This window comes from Oncorhynchus kisutch, unplaced genomic scaffold (genome assembly GCF_002021735.2).
Source record: "Oncorhynchus kisutch isolate 150728-3 unplaced genomic scaffold, Okis_V2 scaffold896, whole genome shotgun sequence".
In the NCBI taxonomy this organism is placed as follows: domain Eukaryota; kingdom Metazoa; phylum Chordata; class Actinopteri; order Salmoniformes; family Salmonidae; genus Oncorhynchus; species Oncorhynchus kisutch.
In genome coordinates, this window is record NW_022262841.1 from 49,735 (window position 1) to 70,516 (window position 20,782).

At 43.2% G+C, this 20,782-nt stretch overlaps 1 protein-coding gene across 1 annotated transcript in view; it reads right to left on the minus strand.

Annotated features, from left to right (window-relative positions):
* The window catches only part of LOC116362895 (dedicator of cytokinesis protein 1-like), a 76,312-nt gene that overhangs the window by 1,368 nt on the left and 54,162 nt on the right, over positions 1-20,782 (minus strand). Inside the window, exons 9-10 of the mRNA XM_031816914.1 lie at positions 16,933-17,041; positions 12,300-12,370 (exon numbers count right to left, since the gene is read on the minus strand). Of these exons, the coding sequence (XP_031672774.1) occupies positions 12,300-12,370; positions 16,933-17,041 (180 nt within the window). The remainder of the gene's footprint in view (positions 1-12,299; positions 12,371-16,932; positions 17,042-20,782) is intronic.

Below are 20,782 nucleotides of genomic sequence, written 5' to 3' on the forward strand. Positions count from 1 at the left end.
TCCCTGTAGACAGACTACCAACAGTTCCCTGTAGACAGACTACCAACAGTTCCCTGTAGACAGGCTACCAACAGTTCCTGTAGGACAGACTACCAACAGTTCCCTGTATACAGGCTACCAACAGTTCCCTGTAGACAGACTACAATATGATTATTACATAGAACTACATCCTGTTATGGGTATTACATAGAACTACATCCTGTTAACAACATGGGTATTACATAGAACTACATCCTGTTAACAACATGGGTATTACATAGAACTACATCCTGTTAACAACATGGGTATTACATAGAACACAACTACATCATGTTAACAACATGGGTATTACATAGAACACAACTACATCATGTTAACAACATGGGTATTACATAGAACTACATCATGTTAACAACATGGGTATTACATAGAACTACATCATGTTAACAACATGGGTATTACATAGAACTACATCCTGTTAACATGGGTATTACATATAACTACATCCTGTTAACAACATGGGTATTACATAGAACAACATGGGTATTACATAGAACTACATCATGTTAACAACATGGGTATTACATAGAACTACATCCTGTTAACATGGGTATTACATAGAACTACATCCTGTTAACAACATGGTTATTACATAGAACTACATCCTGTTAACAACATGGGTATTACATAGAAACTACATCCTGTTAACACATGGGTATTACATAGAACACAACTACATCCTGTTAACAACATGGGTATTACATAGAACTACATCCTGTTAACAACATGGGTATTACATAGAACTACATCCTGTTAACAACATGGACATTACATAGAACATATCTACATCCTGTTAACAACATGGGTATTACATAGAACTACATCCTGTTAAACAACATGGGTATTACATAGAACACAACTACATCCTGTTAACAACATGGATATACATAGAACTACATCCTGTATACAACATGGATATTACATAGCATTACACAACTACATCCCTGTTAACATGGGCATTACATAGAACTACATCTGTTTACAACATGGATATTACATAGAACACAACTACATCCTGTTAACAACATGGGTATTACATAGAACTACATCCTGTTAACAACATGGGTATTACATAGAAACACATCTACATCCTGTTAACAACATGGGTATTACATAGAACACATCTACATCCTGTTAACAACATGGGTATTACATAGAACACATCTACATCCTGTTAACAACATGGGTATTACATAGAAACACATCTACATCCTGTTAACAACATGGGTATTACATAGAACACAACTACATCCTGTTAACAACATGGATATTACATAGAACACAACTACATCCTGTATACAACATGGGTATTACATAGCATTACACAACTACATCCTGTTAACATGGGTATTACATAGAACTACATCCTGTTTACAACATGGATATTACATAGAACACAACTACATCCTGTTAACAACATGGGTATTAGATAGAACTACATCATGTTTACAACATGGGTATTACATAGAACAAAACTACATCCTGTTAACATGGGTATTACATAAAACTACATCCTGTTAACAACATGGGTATTACATAGAACTACATCCTGTTAACAACATGGACATTACATAGAACACATCTACATCCTGTTAACAACATGGGTATTACATAGAACACATCTACATCCTGTTAACAACATGGGTATTACATAGAACACATCTACATCCTGTTAAACAACATGGGTATTACATAGAACACAACTACATCCTGTTAACAACATGGATATTACATAGAACTACATCCTGTATACAACATGGGTATTACATAGCATTACACAACTACATCCTGTTAACATGGGTATTACATAGAACTACATCCTGTTTACAACATTGATATTACATAGAACACAACTACATCTGTTAACAACATGGGTATACATAGAACTACATCCTGTTTACAACATTGGTATTACATAGAACACAACTACATCCTGTTAACATGGGTATTACATAAAACTACATCCTGTTAACAACATGGGTATTACATAGAACACATCTACATCCTGTTAACAACATGGGTATTACATAGAACTACATCCTGTTAACAACATGGGTATTACATAGAACTACATCCTGTTAACAACATGGGTATTACATAGAACACAACTACATCCTGTTAACAACATGGGTATTACATAGAACACAACTACATCTGTTAACACATGGGTATTACATAGAACTACATCCTGTTAACATGGATATTACATAGAACTACATCCTGTTAAACATGGATATTACATAGAACTACATCCTGTTTAACAACATGGGTATTACATAGAACTACATCCTGTTAACAACATGGGTATTACATAGAACTACATCCCGTAAACAACATGGATATTACATAGAACTACATTCTGTTAACAACATGGATATTACATAGAACTACATCCTGTTAACAACATGGATATTACATAGAACTACATCCTGTTAACAACATGGATATTACATAGAACTGCATCCTGTTAACAAACATGGACATTACATAGAACTACATCATGTTAACATGGGTATTACATAGAACTACATCCTGTTTACAACATGGTATTACATAGAACTACATCCTGTTTACAACATGGGTATTACATAGAACACAACTACATCATGTTAACAACATGGGTATTACATAGAACTACATCCTGTTTACAACATGGGTATTACATAGAACACAACTACATCCTGTTAACAACATGGGTATTACATAGAACACAACTACATCCTGTTAACAACATGGGTATTACATAGAACACAACAACATCCTGTTAACAACATGGGTATTACATAGAACTACATCCTGTTTAACAACATGGGTATTACATAGAACTACATCCTGTTAAGAACATGGGTATTACATAGAACTACATCCTGTTAACAACATGGGTATTACATAGAACACAACTACATCCTGTTAACAACATGGACATTGAATTGACCATATTTTGTATGCAATATATCCTTGAGGAAAATGTTCTAGAGGAAAACACATTCATGGGATGAGGGGTGTCTCCTTCGCTAGAGGACGAGTACTGAAGTTCTGCTTGCTGCCCCGTTGGAGGCAAGTGTTTGGCAAGGGATGAAACATTCTCAGCGTGGCCTCAATTCATCCCTCTCTTCTCCTCAGCCAGGTTTGTGTTGACAACTGGAGCAACTAATCCCCTGCTCTTCTGTCGGTGCGGAAGAAGAGAAAAGCAGAAAGCTTGGCCCTCCACCTTCCTTTGGCTCTGATAGAACAGCGTTGCCCTGCCGGCGCTGTCAAGTAACAGGAAACGGGAGCTGGGTGGAAAGTAGAGAGCACAGCTACACAGAAAGGCCAGCTGAACACTGTAATCTGTGATTAGAAAAGAAGCCAGGGACACAGCAGGTGGGGAAAATGACACTGTTTGAACTTTGTATTCAGGTGTTTTCTGGCTTTAACACTGGACACCGTGGGGGAACAGGAGACCAGGGGAGAAGAGGATGGAGGGAGGGAGGGAGGGAGGGAGGGAGGGAGGGAGGGAGGGAGGGAGGGAGGGAGGGAGGGAGGGAGGGAGGGAGGGAGGGAGGGAGGAGGGAGGGAGGGAGGGAGGGAGGGAGGGAGGGAGGGAGGGAGGGAGGGAGGGAGGGAGGGAGGGAGGGGACCAGGGGAGAAGAGGATGGAGAGAGGGAGGGAGGAGACCAGGGAGAAGAGGATGGAGAGAGGGAGGGAGGAGACCAGGGGAGAAGAGGATGGAGAGAGGGAGGAGGAGAGACCAGGGGAGAAGAGGATGGAGAGAGGGAGGGAGGAGACCAGGGGAGAAGAGGATGGAGAGAGGGAGGGAGGAGACCAGGGGAGAAGAGGATGGAGAGAGGGAGGGAGGAGACCAGGGGAGAAGAGGATGGAGAGAGGGAGGGAGGAGACCAAGGGAGAAGAGGATGGAGAGAGGGAGGGAGGAGACCAGGGGGAGAAGAGGATGGAGAGAGGGAGGGAGGGGGAGGAGGGAGGGAGGGAGGAGGGAGGGAGGGAGGGAGGGAGGGAGGAGGGAGGGAGGGAGGGAGGGAGGGAGGGAGGGAGGGAGGGAGGTGTCATGACATTGGCCTCTTTGGGGTATAGCAATCCCATCCCCCTAGAAGGGTAGAAGAGGAGGGAGGGAGGGAGGGAGGAGGGAGGGAGGGAGGAGGGAGGGAGGGAGGGAGGGAGGGAGGGAGGGAGGGAGGGAGGGCCCTCTTTGGGTATAGCAATCCCATCCCCCTCTCCCTGCCTCCTTTAACTAGGCTGCTGTTGTCAGAGGTCGTAAATTCCGGAGAAAGTGTAAAAGATGGGTGAAGAATCCTACGAACTGGTCCGTTTGTTACAACTTGGGAAGCTCATGGGGGACGGTGTGGCCACATTACCATAAAGCTGTTTATATAATAGCCTCAGATATGAGGTTTACATCTAATTGTAGTATAAGATGAATGAATGAGTATGATACGGTTTGTATAAATGTGTAATATGATGTTGGACTGTTTAATGAAGAAAAATACAATTCCCTTTTGATTTGAACTAAATCAGAGGACCGCCCCTGAGCCCAGTTAGGGTCAGGCCTCCTGGGACAGCCCCTGAGCCCAGTTAGGGTCAGGCCTCCTGGACCGCCCTGAGCCCAGTTAGGGTCAGGCCTCCTGGGACAGCCCCTGAGCCCAGTTAGGGTCAGGCCTCCTGGGACAGCCCCTGAGCCCAGTTAGGGGTCAGGCCTCCTGGGACAGCCCCTGAGCCCAGTTAGGGTCAGGCCTCCTGGGACAGCCCCTGAGCCCAGTTAGGGTCAGGCCTCCTGGGACAGCCCTGAGCCCAGTTAGGGTCAGGCCTCCTGGGACAGCCCCTGAGCCCAGTTAGGGTCAGGCCTCCTGGGACAGCCCCTGAGCCCAGTTAGGGTCAGGCCTCCTGGGACAGCCCCTGAGCCCAGTTAGGGTCAGGCCTCCTGGGACAGCCCCTGAGCCCAGTTAGGGTCAGGCCTCCTGGGACAGCCCCTGAGCCCAGTTAGGGTCAGGCCTCCTGGGACAGCCCTGAGCCCAGTTAGGGTCAGGCCTCCTGGGACAGCCCCTGAGCCCAGTTAGGGTCAGGCCTCCTGGGACAGCCCCTGAGCCCAGTTAGGGTCAGGCCTCCTGGGACAGCCCCTGAGCCCAGTTAGGGTCAGGCCTCCTGGGACAGCCCCTGAGCCCAGTTAGGGTCAGGCCTCCTGGGACAGCCCCTGAGCCCAGTTAGGGTCAGGCCTCCTGGGACAGCCCCTGAGCCCAGTTAGGGTCAGGCCTCCTGGGACAGCCCCTGAGCCCAGTTAGGGTCAGACATCCTGGGACAGCCCCTGAGCCCAGTTAGGGTCAGGCCTCCTGGGACAGCCCCTGAGCCCAGTTAGGGTCAGGCCTCCTGGGACAGCCCCTGAGCCCAGTTAGGGTCAGGCCTCCTGGGACAGCCCCTGAGCCCAGTTAGGGTCAGGCCTCCTGGGACAGCCCCTGAGCCCAGTTAGGGTCAGGCCTCCTGGGACAGCCCCTGAGCCCAGTTAGGGTCAGGCCTCCTGGGACAGCCCCTGAGCCCAGTTAGGGTCAGGCCTCCTGGGACAGCCCCTGAGCCCAGTTAGGGTCAGGCCTCCTGGGACAGCCCCTGAGCCCAGTTAGGGTCAGACATCCTGGGACAGCCCCTGAGACCAGTTAGGGTCAGACATCCTGGGACAGCCCCTGAGCCCAGTTAGGGTCAGGCCTCCTGGGACAGCCCCTGAGCCCAGTTAGGGTCAGGCCTCCTGGGACAGCCCCTGAGCCCAGTTAGGGTCAGGCCTCCTGGGACAGCCCCTGAGCCCAGTTAGGGTCAGGCCTCCTGGGACAGCCCCTGAGCCCAGTTAGGGTCAGGCCTCCTGGGACAGCCCCTTTTCTGCCATTCCTTTGAGAAATTATCAGCAGACCGATCTTACCTCAATTACGAAATGGCTAAAGGTTGCAGACCATGTTTCTCTCAATCACGGGAGTACACAGGTTGTTGGACCATTGCTGAATATTTTAACCATACCACATAGTTAAACTTTTAGACTATCGATACCGACAGAATGATATTAATTTGATATTAATTACTAGTCTGCAGCTAGGAATTTGGTATCATTGAACGACAACCGCCAAAACATCCATTCTAAAATGAATGTCACTCTGAACAATCCCCTCTAACCACAACCGAGAGAGAGACGGAGAGAGACGGACAATTCTACAAAATAAATGTACTTTTCACCAGCGATCAAGACGACACACTGAGCGTAAATATATATATTGATTGCAATTATTCCCGAATGAGTGAGCGTTCATGTGTAAAGGATTAGCATTTCAATTGTTATAATTATCACTTTGTAGTGACTTCTTATTCGACCCCCACTTCCCAGACCTGTCTGGTCACACGACCCTTCACTAATACAGACCTGTCTGGTCACATGACCCTTCCCTAATACAGACCTGTCTGGTCACATGACCCTTCCCTAATACAGACCTGTCTGGTCACATGACCCTTCCCTAATACAGACCTGTCTGGTCACATGACCCTTCCCTAATACAGACCTGTCTGGTCACATGACCCTTCCCTAATGGGAGGGAGGTGTCATGACATTGGCCTCTTTGGGTATAGCAATCCCATCCCCCTTCCCTAATACAGACCTGTCTGGTCACATGACCCTTCCCAACGCGCACCCTATTCCCTCTGTAGTGCAGTACAGCAGGCACCATATTCCCTATATAGTGCAGTACAGCGGGCACCCTATTCCCTCTGTAGTGCAGTACAGCAGGCACCATATTCCCTATATAGTGCCGTACAGCGGGCACCCTATTCCCTCTGTAGTGCAGTACAGCAGGCACCCTATTCCCTATATAGTGCAGTACAGCAGGCACCCTATTCCCTATATAGTGCAGTACAGCGGGCACCATATCCCCTATATAGTGCAGTACAGCGGGCACCCTATTCCCTCTGTAGTGCAGTACAGCAGGTACCCTATTCCCTCTGTAGTGCAGTACAGCGGGCACCCTATTCCCTCTGTAGTGCAGTACAGCGGGCACCCTATTCCCTCTGTAGTGCAGTACAGCAGGTACCCTATTCCCTCTGTAGTGCAGTGATTTGCTCAGGACCCAATTTGGGCCCAGCCACAGTTCTGCATGTCACATACTGTATGTATGTGACATGCAGAACTGTGGCTGGGCCCAAAACACATAACGTCAGAACAACATATTTAACATTCAGTCAACGTAGGCTAGAATTTGTTCTGCGTGAGCAGTTGAACAGCTCAGCTTCATGAATGTAGAACAGGACGCTAGTGAATAAGGACGAACATTTCAGGTTGAGGCTTCAAACTAAATCCATGGATGTATAACAAAAACAGACCCTTATGTTCCAATATTACATCAGCTAGTCTGTAAAAGTGGAGGGTCCTAGTGATCTATTAATCTATTAACCTAGTGATCTAGTGATCTATTAGTGTCCTAGTGATCTATTAATCTATTAACCTAGTGATCTAGTGATCTATTAGTGTCCTAGTGATCTATTAATCTATTAACCTAGTGATCTAGTGATCTATTAATCTAGTGTCCTAGTGATCTATTAATCTATTAACCTAGTGATCTAGTGATCTATTAGTGTCCTAGTGATCTATTAATCTAGTGTCCTGGTGATCTATTAATCTAGTGTCCTGGTGATCTATTAATCTAGTGTCCTAGTGATCTATTAATCTAGTGTCCTAGTGATCTATTAATCTATTAACCTAGTGATCTAGTGATCTATTAGTGTCCTAGTGATCTATTAATCTAGTGTCCTAGTGATCTATTAATCTATTAATCGATTAATCTAGTAATCGATTCATCTAGTAATCGATTAATCTAGTAATCGATTAATCTAGTAATCCATTGATCTATTAATCTATTGATCTATTAATCTATTAATCTAGTGATCCATTAATCTAGTGATCTATTCATCTAGTGATCTATTCATCTAGTGTCCTATTCATCTAGTGTCCTATGCATCTAGTGATCTATTAATCTATTAATCCAGTAATCTAGTAATCTGTTGATCTACTGATCTAGTGATCTACTGATCTAGTGATCTATTAATCTAGTGATCCATTAATCTAGTGATCTATTAATCTAGTGATCTATTAATCTAGTGATCTATTAATCTAGTGATCTATTAATCTAGTGATCTATTAATCTAGTGATCTATTAATCTAGTGATCTATTAATCTAGTGATCCATTAATCTAGTGATCCATTCATCTAGTGATCTATTCATCTAGTGATATATTAATCTAGTGATCTATTAATCTAGTGATCTATTAATCTAGTGATCTATTAATCTAGTGATCCATTAATCTAGTGATCTAGTGATCCATTAATCTAGTGATCCATTAATCTAGTGATCCATTAATCTAGTGATCCATTAATCTAGTGATCTATTAATCTAGTGATCCATTAATCTAGTGATCCATTAATCTAGTGATCCAATAATCTAGTGATCCATTAATCTAGTGATCCATTAATCTAGTGATCCATTAATCTAGTGATCCATTAATCTAGTGTCCTATTCATCCAGTGATCTATTGATAGTGTCCTAGTGATCTGGTGTCCTAGTGATCTACTGATCAATAGATCTAGTAATCTAGTCAAATGAAATCAATACAATACGATGATATAACATTCATGGCAGGCCAGATTAACCACTATTAATCTAGTGTCCTAGTGATCTGGTGTCCTAGTGATCTACTGATCAATAGATCTAGTAATCTAGTCAAATTAAATCAATACAATACGATGATATAACATTCATGGCAGGTCAGATTAACCACTATTAATCTAGTGTCCTAGTGATCTGGTGTCCTAGTGATCTACTGATCAATAGATCTAGTAATCTAGTCAAATTAAATCAATACAATACAATGATATAACATTCATGGCAGGTCAGATTAACCACTATTAATCTAGTGTCCTAGTGATCTGGTGTCCTAGTGATCTACTGATCAATAGATCTAGTAATCTAGTCAAATGAAATCAATACAATACGATGATATAACATTCATGGCAGGTCAGATTAACCACTATTAATCTAGTGTCCTAGTGATCTGGTGTCCTAGTGATCTACTGATCAATAGATCTAGTAATCTAGTCAAATGAAATCAATACAATACGATGATATAACATTCATGGCAGGTCAGATTAACCACTATTAATCTAGTGTCCTAGTGATCTGGTGTCCTAGTGATCTACTGATCAATAGATCTAGTAATCTAGTCAAATGAAATCAATACAATACGATGATATAACATTCATGGCAGGTCAGATTAACCACTATTAATCTAGTGTCCTAGTGATCTGGTGTCCTAGTGATCTACTGATCAATAGATCTAGTAATCTAGTCAAATGAAATCAATACAATACGATGATATAACATTCATGGCAGGTCAGATTAACCACTATTAATCTAGTGTCCTAGTGATCTGGTGTCCTAGTGATCTACTGATCAATAGATCTAGTAATCTAGTCAAATGAAATCAATACAATACGATGATATAACATCCATGGCAGGTCAGATTAACCACTATTAATCTAGTGTCCTAGTGATCTGGTGTCCTAGTGATCTACTGATCAATAGATCTAGTAATCTAGTCAAATGAAATCAATACAATACGATGATATAACATTCATGGCAGGTCAGATTAACCACTATTAATCTAGTGTCCTAGTGATCTGGTGTCCTAGTGATCTACTGATCAATAGATCTAGTAATCTAGTCAAATGAAATCAATACAATACGATGATATAACATTCATGGCAGGTCAGATTAACCACTATTAATCTAGTGTCCTAGTGATCTGGTGTCCTAGTGATCTACTGATCAATAGATCTAGTAATCTAGTCAAATGAAATCAATACAATACGATGATATAACATCCATGGCAGGTCAGATTAACCACTATTAATCTAGTGTCCTAGTGATCTGGTGTCCTAGTGATCTACTGATCAATAGATCTAGTAATCTAGTCAAATGAAATCAATACAATACGATGATATAACATTCATGGCAGGTCAGATTAACCACTATTAATTTAGTGTCCTAGTGATCTACTGATCAATAGATCTAGTAATCTAGTCAAATGAAATCAATACAATACGATGATATAACATTCATGGCAGGTCAGATTAACCACTATTAATCTAGTGTCCTAGTGATCTGGTGTCCTAGTGATCTACTGATCAATAGATCTAGTAATCTAGTCAAATGAAATCAATACAATACGATGATATAACATTCATGGCAGGTCAGATTAACCACTATTAATCTAGTGTCCTAGTGATCTGGTGTCCTAGTGATCTACTGATCAATAGATCTAGTAATCTAGTCAAATGAAATCAATACAATACGATGATATAACATTCATGGCAGGTCAGATTAACCACTATTAATCTAGTGTCCTAGTGATCTGGTGTCCTAGTGATCTACTGATCAATAGATCTAGTAATCTAGTCAAATTAAATCAATACGATGATATAACATTCATGGCAGGTCAGATTAACCGCTGCGCTGTTGGTGAAGCAGCAGTTCCAGGTTCCCACGGCAACCGGGACTATATATAACCAACCCACATGGTACAGCTGGTGAATGTTAAGTGGTGTGTGTGTGTGTGTGTGTGTGTGTGTGTGTGTGTGTGTGTGTGTGAAGCAGAGCCTAAAGGTAAGTAGCTCGAGGATAACGAGGTGTGACCACTCACACTGCACAAGCCACAATATCAAATCAGTTCTTTAATCCAAACCAACTGTTAAAGGTAATCACCCCCCCCCCCAAAATATATATATAAAATAAATCAAGGGGAGACAATCTCTAAAACACGGAATGTGATTTCAAAGAGACGATTACTGACGAGACAAACCCACTGAGCAAGGCTCTTTAGTCTCTCTCTCCCATGTCAGAGTGCTTTACCTTAATCAGTCAAATCATTTACACGTGTCTTCATTTCTTAGATTGACTTTGTAACTCACAGCTTTTTCAGATTCACTCCTGCACCTCTTCCTTAGTTTCTGGCATCCTCACATGTACAGATAATGACACTACAGTATTCAGGAGTAACAGATAATGACACGACAGTATTCAGGAGTAACAGATAATGACACTACAGTATTCAGGAGTCACAGATAATGACACTACAGTATTCAGGAGTCACAGATAATGACACTACAGTATTCAGGAGTCACAGATAATGACACTACAGTAGTCAGGAGTCACAGATAATGATACTACAGTATAGTCTAACAGGAGTCACAGATAATGACATCACAGTATTCAGGAGTCACAGATAATGATACTACAGTATTCAGGAGTCACAGATAATGACAAAACAGTATTCAGGAGTCACAGATAATGACATTACATTATTGGTCTAAAAGGAGTCACAGATAATGACATTACAGTATTCTGGAGTCACAGATAATGACATTACAGTATAGTCAAACAGGAGTCACAGACAATGACACTACAATATTCAGGAGTCACAGATAATGACACTACAGTATTCAGGAGTCACATATAATGACACTACAGTATTCAGGAGTCACAGATAATGACACTACAATATTCAGGAGTCACAGATAATGACACTACAGTATTCAGGAGTCACAGATAATGATACAACAGTATTCAGGAGTCACAGATAATGATACTACAGTATTCAGGAGTCACAGATAATGATACGACAGTATTCAGGAGTCACAGATAATGACACTACAATATTCAGGAGTCACAGATAATGACACTACAGTATTCAGGAGTCACAGATAATGATACGACAGTATTCAGGAGTCACAGATAATGATACTACAGTATTCAGGAGTCACAGATAATGATACTACAGTAGAGTCTAACAGGAGTCCCAGGCAGTGGAGGGAATAAGAGGTAAATCTCATCTCTGTTATGGCCTTATAGAAGTGTGTTATCTACAGTGTGAAAGCATGAGTGTATAGTGTACATAACCAGATGTGCTAAAACATAGATAATGTATAGTATAGTGTATAGTGTACATAACCAGATGTGCTAAAACATAGATAATGTATAGTATAGTGTACATAACCAGATGTGCTAAAACATAGATAATGACATTACAGTATAGTCTAACAGGAGTCACAGATAGTGTATAGTATAGTGTATAGTGTACATAACCAGATGTGCTAAAACATAGATCATGTATAGTATAGTGTATAGTGTACATAACCAGATGTGCTAAAACATATTCACCACGAGACCGCAGTTTCCCTGATGAAAACCTACCTGAGCTCCTTGGGATCGAAGACCAGTTTGACGTCGTTCACGATGGTGGGGACGTATCTCAACGCTGCACCCTGGACAAAACAAAACGATTAGGATTATCCCTGATCTTAAAGGTTTGAATATTAGATGACCAACTTGGGTAACAGCCCTGACCCTCACTAGAATGTTGAAAATGTTAACTAGAATATCACAATATTTTGTATGGCAGGATGTGTCATTATGCTTGTCAAGAGCCATCAGTCGTTATGCTTGTCTAGAGTCATTATGCTTGTCTAGAGTCATCAGTCGTTATGCTTGTCTAGAGCCATCAGTCATTATGCTTGTCTAGAGTCATTATGCTTGTCAAGAGTCATCAGTCGTTATGCTTGTCTAGAGTCATTATGCTTGTCAAGAGTCATCAGTCATTATGCTTGTCTAGAGTCATTATGCTTGTCAAGAGTCATCAGTCATTATGCTTGTCAAGAGTCATCAGTCTTTATGCTTGTCTAGAGCAATCAGTCATTATGCTTGTCTAGAGCAATCAGTCATTATGCTTGTCTAGAGCAATCAGTCATTATGCTTGTCTAGAGCCATCAGTAATTAGGAGGGGAGGGAGGGAGGGAGGGAGGGAGGGAGGGAGGGAGGGAGGGAGGGAGGGAGGGAGGGAGGGAGGGAGGGAGGGAGGGAGGGAGGGAGGGAGGGAGGGAGGGAGGGAGGGAGGGAGGGAGGGAGGGAGGGAGGGAGGGAGGGAGGGAGGGAGGGATATCAGAAAATACCTTGAGGAGGAGCTAAAGAGGAAGAACGCAGAGAAGCCCCGGGACACAGAACAGGTCAGAGAGCGCAAGAGAGAGAGAGTGTGATAGAGAGCACAAGAGAGAGCGAGAGAGATACGTCGGGACACAGAACAGGTCAGAGAGAGAACACAGACATAGATAACAGTTGCAGAAGAAATACATATGAACACAGAGGGGAGGGAGGCACATGGAGAGATCTATTCAGATAGACAATTAATAAAGAGGGGAACAACACACAGACAACAACAGGAGATGCAGTACCAGTCAAACGTCTGGACACATCTACTTATTCCAGGTTGTTGCTTTTTTTACTATTTTCTACATTGTAGAATAATAAGTGAAAACTATGAAATAACACATATGGAATCATGTAGTAAACAAAAAAGTGTTAATTATACAAATCAAAATATATTGTATATTTCAAATAGCCACCCTTTGTCTTGATGACAGCTTTGCACACTCTTGGAATTCTCTCAACCAGCTTCATGAGGTAGTCACCTGGAATGCATTTCCATTAACAGGTGTGCCTTGTTAAAAGTTAATTTGTGGAATTTCTTTCCTTTCTTAATGCGTTTGAGCCAATCAGTTGTGTTGTGACAAGGCATGGGTGGTATACAGAAGATAAGCCCTATTTGGTAAAAGAACAGCTCAAATAAGCAAAGACAAATGACAGTCCATCATTACTTTAAGACATGAAGGTCAGTCAATCCTGGGAAATGTTCAAGAACGTTGAACGTTTCTTCAAATGCAGTAACAAAAACCATCAAGCGCTGTGATTAAACTGGCTCTCATGAGGACCGCCACAGGAAAGGAAGACCCAGAGTTACTTCTGCTGCAGAGGATACGTTCATTAAGTTAACTGCACCTCAGATTGCAGCCCAAATAAATGCTTCACAGAGTTAAAGAAACAGAAACATCTCAACATCAACTGTTCAGAGACTGCTTGGATATGAACTACTTTGAAGCATCTAAATTCTAACATATTTTTGTTTAACACCGTTTTTAGTTACTACATGATTCCATGTGTGTTATTTCATAGTTTTGACGTCTTCACTATTATTCTACATTGTAGAACATACTACAAAAATATAGAGAAACCCTTGAATGAGTAGATGTGTCCAAACTATGGACTGGCTCTGTATATTGTCCTTTACCTCTAGGAGAGCATGATACATATGGACCGATTAATTAGGGACGATTTCAAGTTTTCATGACAATCAGTAATCAGCCTTTTAGGACACCGATTATTGCCGATTACATTGATCCACGAGGAAACTAGTTAACTAGTGGTTGATGACTGGGTTAACCAGCTTGTCCACGAGGAAACTAGTTAACTAGTGGTTGATGATATTACTGGGTTAACCAGCTTGTCCACGAGGAAACTAGTTAACTAGTGGTTGATGATATTACTGGGTTAACCAGCTTGTCCACGAAGAAACTAGTTAACTAGTGGTTGATCACTGGGTTAACCAGCTTGTCCACGAGGAAACTAGTTAACTAGTGGTTGATGATATTACTGGGTTAACCAGCTTGTCCACGAGGAAACTAGTTAACTAGTGGTTGATGACTGGGTTAACCAGCTTGTCCACGAGGAAACTAGTTAACTAGTGGTTGATCACTGGGTTAACCAGCTTGTCCACGAGGAAACTAGTTAACTAGTGGTTGATGATATTACTGGGTTAACCAGCTTGTCCACGAGGAAACTAGTTAACTAGTGGTTGATGACTGGGTTAACCAGCTTGTCCACGAGGAAACTAGTTAACTAGTGGTTGATCACTGGGTTAACCAGCTTGTCCACGAGGAAACTAGTTAACTAGTGGTTGATGATATTACTGGGTTAACCAGCTTGTCCACGAGGAAACTGCTGACCGCATGTTACGCGAGTGCAACAAGGAGCCAAGTTAAGTCGCTAGCTAGCACTAAACTTCCATCTTATAAAAAAGAATCAATCTTCACATAATCACAAGTTAACTAGTGGTTGATGATATTACTAGGTTAACCAGCTTGTCCTGCGCTGCATATAATCAATGTGGTGCCTGTTAATTTATCATCGAATCACAGCCTACTTCGCCAAACGGGGATGATTTTTACAAAAACACATTCGCAGAAAAAGCACAACCGTTGAACGAATGTACCTAACCATAAACATCTTAAAATCAATACACAGATGTATGTATTTTTAAACCTGTATATTTAGTACAAAGAAATTCATGTTAGCAGGCAATATTAACCAGGTGAAGTTGTATCACTTCCCTTGTGTTCATTGCACGCAGAGTCAGGGTATATGCAACAGTTTGGGCCGCCTGGCTCGTTGCCAACTAATTTGCCAGAATTATGACCTAACATTGAAGGTTGTGCAATGTAACAGGAATATATAGACTTAAGGATGCCACCCGTTAAATAAAATACGTAATGGTTCCGTATTTCACTGAAAGAATAGATGTTTTGTTTTCAAAAATGATCGTTTCCGGAAATTGACCATATTAATGACCTAAGGCTCGTATTTCTGTGTCATTATGTTATAATTAAATCTGTGATTTGATAGAGCAGTCTGACTGAGGCAGCAGCAGGCTCGTAAGCATTCATTCAAACTTTACTGCGTTTGCCAGCAGCTCTTAGCAATGCTTGATGCACAGAGCTGTTATGAATTCAAGCCGATCAACTCCTGAGATGAGGCTGGCAATATTTTTATTTTATTTTATTTTTATTTTTTTCACCTTTATTTAACCAGGTAGGCTAGTTGAGAACACCTTTATTTAACCAGGTAGGCTAGTTGAGAACACCTTTATTTAACCAGGTAGGCTAGTTGAGAACAAGTTCTCATTTGCAACTGCGACCTGGCCAAGATAAAGCATAGCAGAGGGAGCAGACAACAAAGAGTTACACATGGAGTAAACAATTAACAAGTCAATAACACAGTAGAACCAAAGGGGGAGTCTATATACAATGTGTGCAAAAGGCATGAGGAGGTAGGCAAATAATTACAATTTTGCAGATTAACACTGGAGTGATGAATGATCAGATGGTCATGTACAGGTAGAGATATTGGTGTGCAAAAGAGCAGAAAAGTAAATAAATAAAAACAGTATGGGGATGAGGTAGGTGAGAAAGGGTGGGCTATTTACCAATAGACTATGTACAGCTGCAGCGATCGGTTAGCCGCTCAGATAGCTGATGTTTGAAGTTGGTGAGGGAGATAAAAGTCTCCAACTTCAGCGATTTTTGCAATTCGTTCCTAAAGTCCCTATTAGAACATCCAATAGTCAAAGGTATATGAAATACAAATGGTAGAGAGAGAAATAGTCCTATAATTCCTATAATAACTACAATCTAAAACTTTTTACCTGGGAATATTAAAGACTCATGTTGAAAGGAACCACCAACTTTCATATGTTCTCATGTTCTGAGCAAGGAACTGAAAAGTTAGCTTTCTTACATGGCACATATTGCACTTTTACTTTCTTCTCCAAAACATTGTTTTTGCATTATTTAAACCAAATTGAACATGTTTCATTATTTATTTGAGACTAAATAGATTTTATTTATGTATTATATTAAGTTAAAATAAAAGTGTTCATTGAGTATTGTTGTAATTGTCATTATTACAAATATATATATTTAAAAAAAAATATATATATATATAAGGCCAATTAATCGGTAGTGGCTTATTTTTGGTCCTCCAATAATCGGTATCGGTGTTGAAAAATCATAATTGGTCGACCTCTACTATAGACACATAGTGGACATGAGATGGGAACTAGAGACTGATATACACAGGGAAACAGAATGCATAGAATACCCATGGAAACACAAAAGGCATCACTCTGAAGCAGAGCCAGACTATATGATTGATGTCCTACCTTTACCATGCCTGTGTTCTCAGAGTTGATGTTCATCATGTCATTGAAGGAAGTGAAGAGATTCCTCAAGGACTCCATGAAGTCTGCTTCTCCTTTGTTCTCATACAGTCTGGGGAGAGAGGAGAGACGGATGGACGGACGGAGGGAGTTAGGAGGGAGAAGAGGAGAGATGGATGGATGGAGAGGAGAGATGGATGGATGGAGGGAGGTAGGAGGGAGAAGAGGAGAGATGGATGGATGGAGAGGAGAGATGGATGGATGGAGGGAGGGAGGGAGTTAGGAGGGAGAAGAGGAGAGATGGATGGAGGGAGAGGAGAGACGGATGGACGGACGTAGGAGGGAGAGGAGAGATGGATGGATGGATGGATGGAGGGAGATAGGAGGGAGAAGAGGAGAGATGGATGGAGGGAGAGGAGAGATGGATGGACAGACGGAGGGAGGTAGGAGGGAGAAGAGGAGAGATGGATGGAGAGGAGAGGAGAGATGGATGGACGGACGGAGGGAGTTAGGAGGGAGAAGAGGAGAGATGGATGGATGGATGGATGGATGGATGGAGGGAGGGAGAAGAGGAGAGATGGATGGACGGACGGGGGAGGGAGGTAGGAGGGAGAAGAGGAGAGATGGATGTAGGGATGGATGGAGGGAGAAGAGGAGAGACGGATGGGATGGACGGAGGGAGGTAGGAAGGAGAGAGGAGAGAAGGATGATGGAGGGAGGGAGAGAGGAATGGATAGAGGGAGAGGAGAGAGGGATGGAGGGAGGGAGAGATGGATGGAGGGAGAGATGGATGGAGGGAGAGATGGATGGAGGGAGAGAGGGATGTAGGGAGAGGAGAGAGGGATGGGGAGAAAAGAGATGGTGGGAAGAGGGATAAGAGGAGAGGGGAGGTAGAAGAGAATTTAGGAAGAGAGTGGGAGAGAGAGAGGAGTGGAGATTGAAAGGGAGGAGAGGAGAGAGGAGTGGTAGGAGAGAATGAGGAAGAGAGTGGGAGAGAGAGAGGAGTGGAAAGAGAAAGGGAGGAGAGGAGGAATTAAAACCGATGATTTAGAGACCTTTCATGAAGTCCCTCCACACACAGAGACGTGCTGTTAGCTCACACAGAGATGTAAACAGGCCCCCTGTAGCCGGATGCCAGTAGGCCACTTCTCTGTCATTGTTATATCACAGTTCTCTACCCATCAAACCAGGGCCCACTGACTGTAGGCTCAGCATGGGTTCTCCATGCAAATACCAAACAAGACCAAAATACCTTGGTCATAGCTGATCATCGTTAGCATCTAAAACAAGCGGGCTACTCCAGCCTGTCTGCTTCCAGCGTCAAAAGCAGGGAAAACAACGGCAAGTCCTGGCACACCAAAAGACGTATATTAATTAATTAATTAGCATATTCATCTGGAATACTTTACGCAGGGGGAAGAACAGTTGGTGATTTATTGATGCGATACGATCGCCAGGTACAAGGCTTTGTAACTGTTTCATAATGAAGGAATCAGGCCAGACGAGGTGTGGTATATGGCCATTATACCACGGCTAAGGGCTGTTCTTACCCATGACGCAACCACGGCTAAGGGCTGTTCTTACCCATGACGCAACCACGGCTAAGGGCTGTTCTTACCCATGACGCAACCACGGCTAATGGCTGTTCTTACCCATGACGCAACCACGGCTAATGGCTGTTCTTACCCATGACGCAACCACGGCTAATGGCTGTTCTTACCCATGACGCAACCACGGCTAAGGGCTGTTCTTACCCATGACGCAACCACGGCTAAGGGATGTTCTTACCCATGACGCAACCACGGCTAAGGGCTGTTCTTACCCATGACGCAACCACGGCTAAGGGCTGTTCTTACCCATGACGCAACCACGGCTAAGGGCTGTTCTTACCCATGACGCAACCACGGCTAAGGGCTGTTCTTACCCATGACGCAACCACGGCTAATGGCTGTTCTTACCCATGACGCAACCACGGCTAATGGCTGTTCTTACCCATGACGCAACCACGGCTAATGGCTGTTCTTACCCATGACGCAACCACGGCTAAGGGTTGTTCTTACCCATGACGCAACCACGGCTAAGGGCTGTTCTTACCCATGACGCAACCACAGCTAAGGGCTGTTCTTACCCATGACGCAACCACGGCTAATGGCTGTTCTTACCCATGACGCAACCACGGCTAAGGGCTGTTCTTACCCATGACGCAACCACGGCTAAGGGCTGTTCTTACCCATGACGCAACCACGGCTAAGGGCTGTTCTTACCCATGACGCAACCACGGCTAAGGGTTGTTCTTACCCATGACGCAACCACGGCTAAGGGTTGTTATTACCCATGACGCAACCACGGCTAAGGGTTGTTCTTACCCATGACGCAACCACGGCTAAGGGTTGTTCTTACCCATGACGCAACCACGACTAAGGGCTGTTCTTACCCATGACACAACCACGGCTAAGGGTTGTTCTTACCCATGACGCCATGCGGAGGTCCTGGATATATCCCTTAGCCGTGGTATATTGGCCATATATCACAAACCCCCGAGGTGCCTTATTGCTGTTACAAACTGGTTACCAACCTAACCATATCCTAACCATATCACATCGAGCATTGGCTACACAGCAGGAAATGGTTCAACTCTGAGACTGTCGATCCCTACAGAATAAGAGCAAATCTTAGACACTAATTACTAGTCCGCAGCTAGATATAATTCATATAATTATCAACTGTGTGTAGTAACTCTTGTCTTTCCCGCTCTCTCAGTCCACACCCACTTCCCAGTCCACACCACTTCCCAGTCCACACCCACTTCCCAGTCCACACCCACTTCCCAGTCCACACCCACTTCCCAGTCCACACCCACTTCCCAGTCCACACCCACTTCCCAGTCCACACCCACTTCCCAGTCCACACCCACTTCCCAGTCCACACCACTTCCCAGTCCACACCACTTCCCAGTCCACACCCACTTCCCAGCCCACACCCCACTTCCCAGTCCACACCCACTTCCCAGCCCACACCCACTTCCCAGCCCACACCCACTTCCCAGTCCACACCCACTTCCCAGCCCACACCCACTTCCCAGTCCACACCCACTTCCCAGCCCACACCCACTTCCCAGCCCACACCCACTTCCCAGCCCACACCCACTTCCCAGCCCACACCCACTTCCCAGCCCACACCCACTTCCCAGCCCACACCCACTTCCCAGCCCACACCCACTTCCCAGCCCACACCCACTTCCCAGCCCACACCCACTTCCCTTTGTCCACCAAGCCGTCATATTGGCTGAGACCACTAGGGAACCTCGTCATTTCCTTGTAACCAGATCTACTGTTTGTTTGTTTATGCATTTCTGTGATTGTAAATAAATGATTAAGACAATTGGTTTATGGATGACTCATAGTGAACACTGGGTTCGTGCAGATAACCAACAATTTACGACGTTTGGAATGAGACTAACGCGAGGTAAAGAAAAATTAATTAATTTAAATACTAACTGATCAGATGTTAAAATATCTGAAGAGTTATAATTAGGAAAATTATAAATTTGTAATCTGAATATTTTCCTTGGTGCCCCGACTTCCTAGTTAATTACATTTACATGATTAGTATAATCACGTAATAATAATTACAGAGAATTGATTTGATTAAATACCAGTCTTCACTTTTAATGATACCAAAGACACGACAGTATGGAGGAATCTGGACTGTAACAGTTAGTATGGAGGAATCTGGACTGTAACAGTTAGTATGGAGGCAGAACCTGGACTGTAACAGTTAGTATGGAGGAATCTGGACTGTAACAGTTAGTATGGAGGCAGAACCTGGACTGTAACAGTTAGTATGGAGGAAT